This window comes from Ctenocephalides felis, unplaced genomic scaffold (assembly GCF_003426905.1).
Source record: "Ctenocephalides felis isolate EL2017-DRISC unplaced genomic scaffold, ASM342690v1 CF-g0.4_SCAFFOLD_01604, whole genome shotgun sequence".
NCBI classification, from domain to species: domain Eukaryota; kingdom Metazoa; phylum Arthropoda; class Insecta; order Siphonaptera; family Pulicidae; genus Ctenocephalides; species Ctenocephalides felis.
In genome coordinates this window covers 31,526,038-31,540,164 of record NW_020537758.1, presented here as the reverse complement: position 1 = coordinate 31,540,164, position 14,127 = coordinate 31,526,038, and the positions used below count along the sequence as shown (strand labels likewise).

At 27.1% G+C, this 14,127-nt stretch overlaps 1 protein-coding gene across 1 annotated transcript in view; it reads right to left on the bottom strand.

The window, feature by feature from the left end:
• Positions 1 to 14,127, bottom strand: part of LOC113372153 (probable chitinase 10) — a 66,771-nt gene that overhangs the window by 15,774 nt on the left and 36,870 nt on the right. Inside the window, exons 2-5 of the mRNA XM_026612478.1 lie at positions 8,412 to 8,493; positions 7,074 to 7,345; positions 5,199 to 5,436; positions 4,700 to 4,879 (exon numbers count right to left, since the gene is read on the bottom strand). Coding sequence (XP_026468263.1) covers positions 4,700 to 4,879; positions 5,199 to 5,436; positions 7,074 to 7,345; positions 8,412 to 8,493 — 772 coding nt within the window. The remainder of the gene's footprint in view (positions 1 to 4,699; positions 4,880 to 5,198; positions 5,437 to 7,073; positions 7,346 to 8,411; positions 8,494 to 14,127) is intronic.

Here is a 14,127-nt window from a genome sequence, read left to right as displayed (position 1 = left end):
GACCATTGTGTCTTTTACTGTAAGCAAAATTTCATTAAAATCGATTTTGAAAATAATAAACGACTCTATATAAACGACTCTAAATAAACGACTCTAAATAAACGACTCTATGAACAGAGTTTATTTTAAAATTAATCAACGCAAGTCCTTTATCAAATGGCTTTTAAATTGGCGAAGCCGTTTTTGAGAAAACATAGGCGAAATGCCAAATTTTGTCTTACACACACATACGTATAGACATGCAATCTTTTACACATATGTATTTAAATTAAATATAATAGAACCTTTAAATTGGCTTTCAATTCAATTCATATAAATAAACAAACAATGTACAAAGTATATTATAATTTTCAGCAATAATTCAGTCCATGCTAAAAAAAGCGCACAAAATTCTTAATTTAAAGTTAAAGCATTTGCAGGTTAGTCAAAGCAAAGTTTATTTTATAAAATTTTCTTAACGAAATAAGAAAAGTTTGCATTGAAATTCTTGAAAATGCGATTATAAATAACATTCCAGAATGAGTATCTAAATTTTTTTTTAATTAACTATTTTGTGAGTGGTAAGTAGCAAGGAGCAATTTATTTTTCTCTTCTTTGAATTTTTCCCCAATGGTTCGTGCTAAATTTCTCATGCATCGCACCGATCCGAGACGCGGCAGGTGAAAGTTAATAGATGTCTTTATACACAAAACCTCGGTGTATAATTAACAAATTGTTTAAATCAACTCGTATTCACATGTCATCTGAATGTAGACACAAAGTAGAAAAATTCCTTTCATTAAATAAGCGAGTATATTTAACAACTGTTACTAAAACTTCTCACATGTAGTTTAAGGTAATTGTTTATTATTAGAGATTATATCAAATTGTATTGAATTAGTGTAATTGTTATAGTAATTGTTATTAGAAATTGTGTAAACAAAGTACTGAATACAATATGTAATTAAACATATAACACTGGACAGTTATGCTTATTATATATAATCAGTATGAAGGCATTTTCAAATATTTATGTTGAAGTAAAATGTGCCTCGATTATTGTATAAAGTGTTTAAATTTTTTTGATGTAAAATAATTAGGTTCAGTTAATGTTACATTCATTAACTGATAATGTTCAGTTAATGTTATATTCGATTAGGATTTCAACAAATTTGATTAGGATTTCAATCTTATCATTACTTTGTTTTCACTAAAAATATAAAATGTACTTCAATATAATGTAGAACTAGCATTTAATCCTTCAGAGTTTAAATTTTAACATGAACTAATCATTTTCATTACATTAAAAAAACTTTAAAAGTTATCAAAGTCGAAAAGTTGGAAATCATGCTGATTGGTAGTTTTTGATAAAGATCGGCTGGACCGTTTCTTCATAATTATTTGTTAAATTTTTTAACGTTTATTAACTTGAAGAATATCCTAAAACCCGTCTACAAAAAGTATTTAGTTATGAAAAATTTATCATTTCTCCCTTTTTACTCCATAGGTAAAATAAAATGGAACGGCCAGGGGGCAAACAAATCGAATGTCTTATTTTTAATTTTAAAGGAATTTTACGAAACGATAGGTACATCATTCACCAATGCAAAATATAAATTTCATGGATACATTTTTTACAGAGATAACACACTGTACATAATCTTGATCTAGTATTTCGGCAGAAATAATCATCAGTATAGTTGGCAAAATTTCCCTTAGTAAGTCAATACTTAATATTTTATTATTATGAACTCTAGGAAGTTCTGAATAATATCCCGACAAAACATATGGACTAAAACTTACCATTTATTATGGACTTAAATGAAAATAAATTATGAATATACGTAAAATTTCATTAGCATTTAACATAACTGCATTGTTACCAAAAATTATATTTAATTTTAATTAAAAAAGATTCATTTGATTTTAATTTTTTTATTTTTATAAAAAAACTTAAATTAAGTAATTACCTTGTAACAAATATAGGAATCGAGCGGTATACAAATGATTGAATGATGATTAAAAATCAGTCATCTTGTATTCGGTCTGTTAACGTAGTTCTTTGCATAACAAATAACATTCGTCGTCTTTAAAAATTGTCATTTCTGACTAATGTTTCTACTACTTTACGATCTCAAGTTCTTTGAATAATTATGTTATTAAATAATCGCAAATTATACAAGTCGGTTACGCATGTTTGTTAATGAAGACATTAATCCCGAACTCTTAATTTCTTCCACTTTCGCTTTTTTGTCGAGCAGAATTTTTGCTTTTTCGATTGTACAATCAATTAGTAAATATTTTCAACGAGCGTTATATATTTTTTATGAATCAAATAGTTCGGTTTGATGACCGTTGGATAGAAATGAATGGGAGGAGAGTGTATTATTTGTTTTAATGGTTACGATATTGTTATGAATGAGTTTAGAGAAATTGTTGAACTTTTGACATGGTAAAGGTCACGTGCAAAAACTTTACGAAAGTGTTTGCATTTCCCCATAAAGATATATATTTTTAATAAAAAAATAATTTAAAAAACGTGAAATTTAAATTCATCACTTTAAGTTTCTCAAAAACTTTGGTTTACGTTTAAAATGCCATGTGTGGTAATATTTCCCATTATCATCCATATTGTTTTTTTTTTAGATTTTAATTACTATTTCAATAAACTGTATATTTGTAATTAATATTGTGTGTTATGAATAGTTTACTTAAATATTAATAAAATCAAAATTTTCATAATCATATAATTACTTTTATATTTATTGAGGTGTTTTTTTTATTGTATATACCTATATGTATTTATTGGTTATGTTTATTCATATGTGCATATACATATATTAAATAATATATAAAGAAAACAATATGATTTTTGACAAGTACTGATATCTTGAGCAAAATTAGTAAAAATTTTCTATTATTAAATGTAAATACTAGAGATGGTAGATGGCATCTTTGCCATCTTGCGATACCTAACTTGGAAATTTTCTACAAAAAGTTGAAATTACATTGAATAAATCATTTATTTCATGGAAAATTCTTGGCATTAATAACCATTTTCTCAATTTACGCCCGTTTAGCAAATATTACAAAACATAGCTTTCATATCATATAAACAAATCAAGACATCATTAGCTCGTCTTCACCACACAATTTTCCTCTCGCGTAATGGATGTTTAATATCTATGCAGGAAACATAATGTAATTTTACGTATATTACAATTTATTTGCCATTCCACACGTGGAATTTATTATTTTGATCATCAAAAGCAATGATAACTGGCAAAATCGTGAAGTCAATAGTTAACGCTCTTCCTCATTTTCCTATTTGCTTTCTAACATGATCTGCGGTTCGCCGGAAATATTAATCTTGTTGTTATTATAAAAAAAACTTACAATTCGCGGACTTTCATTTGCAATTTCTAGTAACAAACCAGTCTCTAAAAGAGATCTAAGATCACAGGATTACATGCGAATTTGAATAAAACATTACACGCTTCAGTTCATTTAATGGGTTATGAAACTTAAATCGGTAACGAATTACGAAATCTATAATTATGAGACGGAAGATGAGAGTAATTGTTATATCAAATGAGAGAAAGACTATAATTAAAGTTATTGATAAATGAGAAAGTCTTCTGTCAGAATTCTAGGTATCATTGATTGATTAGAATTTGTGCTTGGACGGGCGGCAATTGAACTGTTACGTATCACAGTAATTGCTTCGATGATTGAGATGAAAATGAAAATTATTTTATATTATGTTTATTTGATAGTAAATTGTAGAGTATATAAAAGGAGTTATCTCAAATATTTATTGCTTAAGTTATATTAACTTTCACCCGCATTTTAGTTTCAATTTGGTATTCCATGTTATGGAAATAATTATTCAAATATATTGCCTATATTGTACTATTAGCTCACTTGATTATTGCAAATTAATACTTTAATTTTAGAAAATTGCTTTTAATTTATATAGTTTATTTAGAATAATAAGCGGTTATATTAACACATTTTTTAGTTTTATGACAGTTCAAAATTTCATTTATGTCCTCCAAGTTTTTTCGGGTTCTTTGTAAATTTGGAAACACAAAAAATAATGACTATCGATCGAAAATGATGCTTATTAACTAGTACTTTTTGATTGAATATTAGCTAAAATATTCCATCTCAAGTAAAGAATAAAAAAAGGTATAACTAATTATGTAAAAGCGTGGATACTTTTGAGGATATTTTAGAAAGTATTTTAAAATTTACGTAAATTTTAATATTGTATACCTATAATTTTTATAAAAGTGAACAACATTGATTTTTCATATATAATTTTTTTCAATAATTCAAAATGAATTTAAATATATTATTTTCTCAATATCATTATTTAGTTATATTAGAATTTATATTTATATTAGAAATTTCAACTGTAACTTAGTTGCAACTTCTATGTTGCAATATATTTATAATTTCATAATTATCAACGAGTAGTATTATCTTTTTTCATTTTAAGATATAGATCAAAAATATGTTATTGATATATTATATTTCATAATTTAAAACCAATTGAAATCAACCAATAGCAAGAGAAACCTATGAAATTACTTTCTTAATAGCGTTCCATAAAATATAACCTAATCACAAGAGTCTCAATGCAAACTTATATATTATTTTAGCCATTTAGAATTGAAAATAATATTTACACTTTTGAAATATTAGTTTCACTTACCTTTCAAGAGTAGAACAAAATTCTTTTTATCATCTGATCCTTTTGGATATTCCCAATCCATGTCGAGTCCATCAAAGTTTCGTTTTCTCAAGAATTGTATTGTTGAATAAATAAAGGTTTGGCGAGTATATCTAGTTTTTGATAGATCCTTGAATTTCTGTGTTCCAAAAGACCAACCACCTATAAATAAAAAATAGAGAATATGTGGATTAATAGTATTGATGTAGGCAAATGCTAATATCTTTAAAAAGTATACAAAAATTATAATAAGATAATTAAAGGTAAACAAATGTATTAATAAAACCATGAATGAAAACTGTAAATAGAATAAAAATTACAATTAATAAATATATTAATTATTAGTATAAATTTATATAATTAATACTGTAGTAACATTTTTAATATTAATAATGACGACATAAATTGATGGAATTGATATTAGCAAAGCAATAAATAATTTAAAAATTATATTTCTTTTATTATTATAACTATTTCATACCAATGGCAAGTAGAACCTTCAATTTAGGATTTGCCTTCTTCAAAGAGTTTACCCTGTCATAGAGACCAGGTACTCCGTCTTTAGTTTCGTCGTTACTTTCAAAAGAACTCATTTTTCCTTTCTTTAACCAACCAAAAGCAAATATTATGTGTGTACACAAATCTGCTGGAATATCTTCCGGAACGAATTTACCGATTTTAGTCCGGTATTGAGACCAATTTGTGTAATAACATACGATCTGAAATAAAAATTGAATAATAAAATACTAAACGCATTAACTTTTATGTTATTAATTATTATTATTATTATTATTATTATTATTATGTTATTATTATTGGTCTGTTTCATAATTTTTCCACATTAATTCACTTTTAAAAACCTAATATCTTTTGTATGGTTTGGTTTAATTTTTTTACAGGCAAATTAATATAAATTATATTCAAAATTTTACTTTTAGGCAATCTTGAAAATAACTAAAAAAGTTCACATTACTATTATATTATTTGCACATTATTCATATTTTTTATTTCACAATATTAATTTCAAATTATCATTAATCACTATAAAGTAATTATTTGATGACAATAAATCGTGCGATTTTAATCAGGATAGTTAATGAATTACGTGGACTATCAGTATCATCATTTAAATGAAACCGAGTCAAGGAAAAGCATTGGGCCAAGGAAATTAATTATGAAATTATCTTTACTTCATTGTAATACAATTTGTATATTATTTTATCTATAGATCCTGTAAAGATTTTTATACATGATGTGCATATAGTTTATTGAGGTAAGTATGTCGATATTAAATATGTCACTTGAGAATTATGTTAGAAATATTTGTTCAATAATTATCTGTTAATTACTAATTATCTATGCGTTCATATAAGTAATTTGTTTTGTATAAAAAGTTACAATATCAATTAATTAAGCTTATGCATGTAGTTTGATGCAAAAATGCAGCTCGATTTAAATTCAATGCGCATTTAAAACATTTATTTAATTTATTAATTATTGCATTTTCACTACAAATTTTTATTTAAATAAATCATTTCCCAAATAATAAAATAAAGAAGTCTAACACTACTAATTTTTCATTAGAAATTTTAGATTAGAGAATCGCGTTATGAAGATAAAATAATGTGTTCACATTATTTTATCTTCAACATAATATAATAATACAATATTAAATAATTTTTGATTGATTTCTGGACGGTTTGTAAAACATTTTTTTAATTAATTCTAAGATCAGTCTTTAAAACAAAATGCCTAAATGGGCAGCATATTAAAAACCAATCAATTTAAAACTTCTAAAACTAATTATATGTATACCCAATATATGGCTGCCGATTAAATTCTGGACAGTTGAGGAAACATTGTGGTTTCAATTGCTATTATTGAGAGAAACAGCTCTATAAATTTGTTTCACAACTCTAATTATCTAATTTATTAAAATTAATTATAAGATAAGTTTTCAAATGAAAATGAATTCAACACTTAAAAATTAAAAATGACTCATTTTTATTGAGTAGAATATTGAAAATAAATATTTTTAGCTAATTGAAAATAAATATTTCAATTTAAATATTGAAAATAAATATTTCCTATATAGTCATTTAGAACTTCTGAAACTAATTATATTGTTATTCAATCGATAGCTTCGAATGAATTCTGAACAGTTCGAGAAATATTGTGTCAATTGCTAATAATAAAAAAGTCGGTCTTTTAACAAATTCTAAGATCAGTCGTTAAATTAAAATTGAATGATTGAACAGTTCAAGGCAAATCTTACCAATGGACTCACCATTAAATGACTCATTTTTATCTCTCAATAAAACCCCGATCAAATTTCTAGAACCGTAAGAGACCTTACCTTTGCTCCATCTTTGTCCTCTTTATCCTTTTTGCCGGTGAGCCTGACAGAGGTGCCGGCGGCTTGGACCTTTGCTCCGGCCTTCGAGGGCCTCGTGCGAACGCGGAACCGATTCACGCTCGCTGCCGGCCTTGGCTCCGTCGATGATCTCTTCTCTGCTACGGCGCCCGAAGGAGCAGCCGTCACCACTTTGACTTTCGTACTGGCTGAACTCGATGACGATGTCGAGGATGATGTTGATATTACGGGTCTACGAATTCTTCGCCTTGTCGCTGAGGAAGAAAATTGAACTTTTTTGTTAATTGAACTCGGTATTACCTATATTTTTATTTGCGACATACTACGTAATTTAATTATTTTTCCTAAAACCATAATTTTTATGGTCAAAGCCGCGACGGTTACTTTTAGTCATGCTAATCCGGGACGGGTGTAGGGGAGGGGGGTTTGTTCTTCATGCTAAATAACTTGTGATTTAAAGAAACAAATAATATAATGCTGCAATGAAATTCAGTTTTAAATCAAATTTTAAATCAAAATTCCTGACTTTTAGTATAAACTTTATTTATCGATTATGTTATAATATGTACACTATTTTAACCCGCCTTTAAAATTTTGAATTAGGCAACGTATTGTTTGATATAATTATATCGAATAATCAAATATAATAATAATTAACTATAATATTTTATTATATTATAGTTTTAAATCCGAGTCACAACATTGAAATCCGGGACTATATGGTCACCTTACTATACCGCATATGAAGAAATACAACGCGACATACAAAATAACTTGCAAAAATTGTTCTGAATCGCACTTAGGTCAAACGAAACAAATTTATAAAAAAAACGTAAGGAAAAGTAGAAGCTTATTGAAACAGGGATAAGTAAATAGTCACTGGCATTTTTTTAAAAAAAACTTGACCAAGATTAAAATATATCTTTGACTCTATTAGATATGTAAATCTCCTGCATAATTTAGTCATGTGCAGGTCTCGTAGATATTACAATTACGGGATAAGACTTGTTCCTAGAAAATGATTAATTGTGAAATAATAAATAATAGTTATAAATCTGTTTCTACTTGATAATGTAGATGAATAGTTACATCATTTATCCATTTCGATTTTGTAAAAATATAATCGGTAAATCTCAAAATGAGTTGATTTAAAAAAAACTGTTAGAAGCCGCTTGCTTCCATATATTAACCCTTTCGCACGAGTGACCCTTCTGTAGCACAACTGAACGGAACCTGCACAACAGCACATTTTATGATTTGTTAATCATTATCAATAAAAATATATTTAAATATTAAAAATTACATAATTATTATACATACTTTGAGCACTATCTGAAGTAGGGGCAAACAAAACTGTCAGTATCGCTAAGAGTAGAAATGAATGCAGCAACCGCGGAGGCTTCTGAAATAAAATAGAAATTACATATTAATCTTCCGAGTTTTGCATATTTTTAGATAAGGTATTGTCTCTTAAATTTGATATAAAAATAGCAAGATATTATTGAAAAACAAACATTGAATATATTATCCTATTTGCACATAATTCTGGAAATTCTGCAATGCTGAATTAGTCATAAAATCACATCATATAAAAAAAAGACTAGGAAAACAAGCGTCCACACCCGAGAGAGGGTTGTGACAGGGACAAAAATAAGTAAAAAATAGTTAAAAAACACCAAAATGGTTTATAACAACTTTTATTGTCAGAAATATGTAACTCCACACAATATAATAATTGAAACAAAGCTCATGCATATAATATAACAATATATACTAGCACATAATTTTTTAAACGGGAAATCTCTGCGACATTTTTTGTTTTATTTTATTGAATCTTCATATAAAACAAAACTGATTGCTGCGAATTAACTACTCATGTTCTCCTCACAGCAAAGTAACAAAGCGATCTATGTGTATACGAGTAATAGTTATTATTAAAAAATATCGAAGAAAAACGGCTCTTTAAAAGCAATTCAGTCTACAGGTCATGTTATTGTAGGGTGATGCGACTCAATACAATAATGAAAACTTGTTTGAACAACAACACTTCATCTTTCTCCCTTTGGACCCTATCTGAAAATCAGTATAGGTTAGCTGTCACTACCATAACCTGGCACAACCGTACCCAGCTTTTCCTGTTCACTTATACCTGTTTCCTGTCTAAATATTTTTAATAACTTGTATAAAAATATGAATGTATATTAAATAATTACTTCCTGTTGCATATAATTTATTATAAAAATACAATTGTAAAGAAAATTGAATTATTTGAATAATAATCAATTTCAAAAAGAGCAAGGCGAATAATCAAACCTAGAACGTTATTTTCTTCAACCTCTATTACAAAATGTCAGATTTAAATATAATATATTCTGACAAAAGTCTTCATAAAGATAATTATTATAAAATATATAAGAAGTAATATGTTTAAAATATATAAATACAAGATTTTTAATTCTTTAAATTAGTGTTTTCATTGGCTCTAGGTCTTTCTTAGTGAGGGGGCACCCCGATCTACACTATGCGCTATTTCCTCTTCTAAGTCAAAGCTCTAAGCTTTGTTGTATCATGTACGCATACAAAAGTGAATGTTTAACAAACTAATACACATGATTCTATATGACAATAAAATCAAGGTAAACTAGTCGATTATTTATTAAGCCGATTGTCGAGCGGGGGACAATCGTCGATGTATGCTTTTTTCTACGGACGCAAGGTGGAATAGTGGTATAGAAAGATTTGTAATCTTCACACACGGAATGTAATATCACTACTTGGACGTTTACTTATTATTTTGCAGCAAATCACAGCGATTATTACGGGAAAAATGATTATATAATTTATTCAAATACGTTTGTACTTGATCTAATTCAATGATATTATGGGAGAATGCGGTTAATGAAGATTGCTGTGATGATTCTATAGCGCAAATTGTTTATTGTGTCGGCAGTGATTCATACTGTTTACAGTAGCAAAATATACCTTGGTTAACTCTACGATCGTAGGGACACATTGTTCGGTAATTAGTCAAAATAGGTTATTTTTTACTATTAAATGTTTTAATTACATTCAGATTTTTGCTTGATTTCTGTTATCACTATACTAATTACTAAGTTCAATTAATTTATAAAGAAAAATTATCTCTATATATTACTCAAAGTATTTTTGTTTCGCAGATAAATTATATTTAATAACGCTAATCAGAATTGCATTTAGCACTCTTCTATTTTAAATAATATTTGAAAGAAATGTTATATATAGTATAGACATCCTACTTCTTTTAGAACAAAATATATGCACAATTAAAATTATAAGCAATATTCAAAATAAGGCATCTTTCAAATAATATTTGTCAGGTTTGGAAGTAATAATTAGTTTCTAAAAATTAATGGCATAATCAATAAGGTAAATTCGAAAATATAAGAAGGCCTTAATATATAACAAGGCATCCTACTAAAAACTCAAATTTATATATTAAGGCATTCTACTAAAACTCAAAGTTTATTGATTTATTTAGGAATTTTATGTGCTCAAATTGTACTATTTATGCACTACGTTTTACAATGAAATTCTCCTTATGAAATGCACAATAAAAAAAATTGTTATTATTATTATTTTTTATACGAACCATACAATAAGTGTAATCATAATTTTAAAACTTTTTTATATTTACTGCGTTTGACCGGTGCTCATTTAGCCATCATAAAAATTATTCCAAAAGATCATTTTTATATATGTAATATTCATAACTAATCGCACTATTGATATTACTATTGATTACATATTTGTGCAGTTATTTAGTATTGTTTTGTAATCATTAGATATGTTCTGAGAGTATGAGATGAGTTAGTCGATTTTTTGGCGCTTTTGTATTCAGCATCTTTATATTCTATTATTTTATATTTTTTATTACTTATTTATAAATACTAAAAATTAAAACAAATGTTGATTCTTGACTTGATTCATGCTACAACCTTTCCCAAAATCTCTGATTTAGTGCTTTTTGTTATGTTATTTTAGCATAATATTTGGAAAGTTTTATATTATTGGAAGGTATATATTAAATTTTTTATGAAACTGCAAAGTAAATCTAATTTTAAAATAATACGTATTATTTTTCGACACAGAGTAATTTTTGACATTCCAAATTTTTATTAAATTAGTGTGATTGTTGTTAAAACTAAAATACTATGTTTAAGAATTCCTGACATAAGCGGAAGCGAAATGCACTTAAAAATGGCTGTTCAACAGCAATTACTCTACTGTGTTCTATAAAATTCTTTTAATTGTAACAATAGACTGCATTGTATTTTTTCTATTCATTGAACTATCGATTTTTTGCAATTCACCATTTATCTCACGCAATTGATAGAAAGAAGATCACGATGCAGGAAATGCTGTAAAAATATACCAAACCTATTGTAACTTTGTTATACAATCCCAATTATCCACCCGTATAACTTTTAATCATGATCCATCGGAGAATCTAAACTCTTCCTGAAGATCTAAACAATTGGAAAGTTGTATTCATCTGATTTTTCAGGATATTTTGCAATAGGCTAATAGTCTTTACATAAACTCATGTGGGCGTCTCTTGGGAATTCAGATGAACAGCGTAATCGGCGGAGAAAACATTTATGTTATAGTATTTGTATAATGTGCGATATTATGTAGCCTTTTTTGTTTACATTGTTTTCTAAAAGAAATTAGTAAATGCAAAAGCCTTTTTACTGTGTGGAAGAACTTTCTAATATGTGTATTATTTGCTAAGTGTTCAAGTTCCTGGCGAATAATACACGACTACTTAGTTCATAACTTTCTGGACGTTAATAATTCAAAACTACAAGTTTGTAGACTTTTTACTGAAATAATGTTATAAATCCATCACAATTTCAAAAGCTATTCATACATGCGTGTTTCGTTTACAACGCAACCTTTAAAAGTTCATATAATACAAGTATGCTTTGAAAGCTCATCTCGCTTTAAGAATATTTTTCGTTGCACACGACTTTGGAATTTATTATGAAACGTTATGATAGGTAGGTAAGTGATTGTGTAATTTGTGTAATAATGTGTTGTATTACCTGTAAAATATACGTTTTATGTATTACACACGGTTTCAATTGAAAGGTTTGCAGCATGTGTTTGTATTTATGCACGCGTGTGCTCCATTATGAGAAATCAGCATATGAATGCTCTCTTATTGGAGAAATGTAGTAGTAAATGTCTGTGATGGATGATATTGACATTAATTAAAATAGTTTATTGAATGATTTGTGTATTTTTGAATAAACTTTAGAAAATTATTTATTAAATGTTACGTAAAATTTAATTTGATAGTTAAAACCTTTTTAAATATCTGGATTTATAATATCTAACCAACCATTTCAATAATTTGATAGATTGATTCTAATTTTATTTCGAGTTTGGTAATGTTTAAGTTGCCTATTTTCAGATTGTTCAGATGAATTTTAATTCATAATTATTCTTTTTTTATATAGAAATTGCTATCTTGATATTTGGAATTACTTTATTAACTTCCCGAAGGAGACACACAAACGCACACATACTTTTTCAAATATTGGTATCAATCGATTCAGAATGACTTGAAACATTCAGAAAACAAAATTGGCAAATCGAATTTTTTGACGAAATTATAAACTTCTTTTCGGGAAGTTAATAAAGTTAGTAGGTTCTCGCTAATTAATTTATAACTAGATATTGTACTGTAAAAACATTTATTAAATAATTACTTTTTAAATATAAATTGCTTTCTAGTTTTCGTATAATATTACAAATTTTAAGAAGTATAACAATTGAACACAAACAATAAAGCCCATTTAGGTTCAAAATATTCGCTTATGCAGTTATTATTACTACTTTATTATTACTATTGTCTTATGCAGTTATTATTACTACTTTTGGTCAAAACTATCGAATTTTAATCCTGTTAATTACCGAAATATTATATTTTGTATTAAATTCTATAGTCAAATCAAAGAATACCTTAAGAAGGTTGTTTTGTATTTTAGATATTCAGCGACATATATATATATATATATATATATATATATATATATATAGAGAGAGAGAGAGAGAGAAAGAGAGAGCTTTTATCGGTTAAGTATGTCCTTGCAGGTTTACAAAAATATAAAAAAGTGGAAACACTGTTGTAACGTTTCTCATTTTTTGTATTTTTATAGTCAAAGAAGATATAAGTATATAAAAATAATATGTTTTGTGCTTCTATTATGCGATATCTACATGATTTTTTAAAGAAATTTCACAGTGTGTAATATCGAAAAAGGTTGCTTCATTTTAACTAGACATGCAGTTAAGAGAAAAAGCTTATCTGTGAAAAGCTCCACCAATAATATTAAATATATCGAATTTTTTGTGGCTTCATATGTGATCGATTGTGAAGTAAAAACAATTTATTTCATAGTACGATAAACAAGAAGTGACACAACATTATAGAATATTCGAAATTAGGCTTTAATAATATTTAGCTAAGATATTTAAGAGTAGATGTCGGTAGGTAGGTAGGTAGAAAGAAATTTTTCAAATGCGTTTTAGTCTGTTGACATTATTAGTGATCAAATGATGAAGTATCATTACCTCTATATGGACATGCGGGCACGACAATCAGGTAAAGGTTATTGGAAATGTTCGTAGCCCCAGGCAAACGGTCATCGTTCGCTTCACATGGGATCGCAAATACTTGGGACCAGCACGTAATATATCACTGAGTAAATGTTCGAAATATCGACTCATTAAAAGCAATCAACTTAATTAAACTTAAAAAAAAAAATTAAAATTTTTGGAAATAAAAGTTATCATAAACACACGGATGCAAAGCAACGCTTGTGCGTTGAAAGAAAATGGGATGATTGTATTCTAAATTGAACAAAAATGTTAAAATTCAATTGAATATGTACCCCTTCCACAAACACTTCAGGACCATAATATATTTCACTGACTCAAAATTAATATGAAGAATATCATTGCTCTTGGGTATAGGTTTCCAAACTTTTTT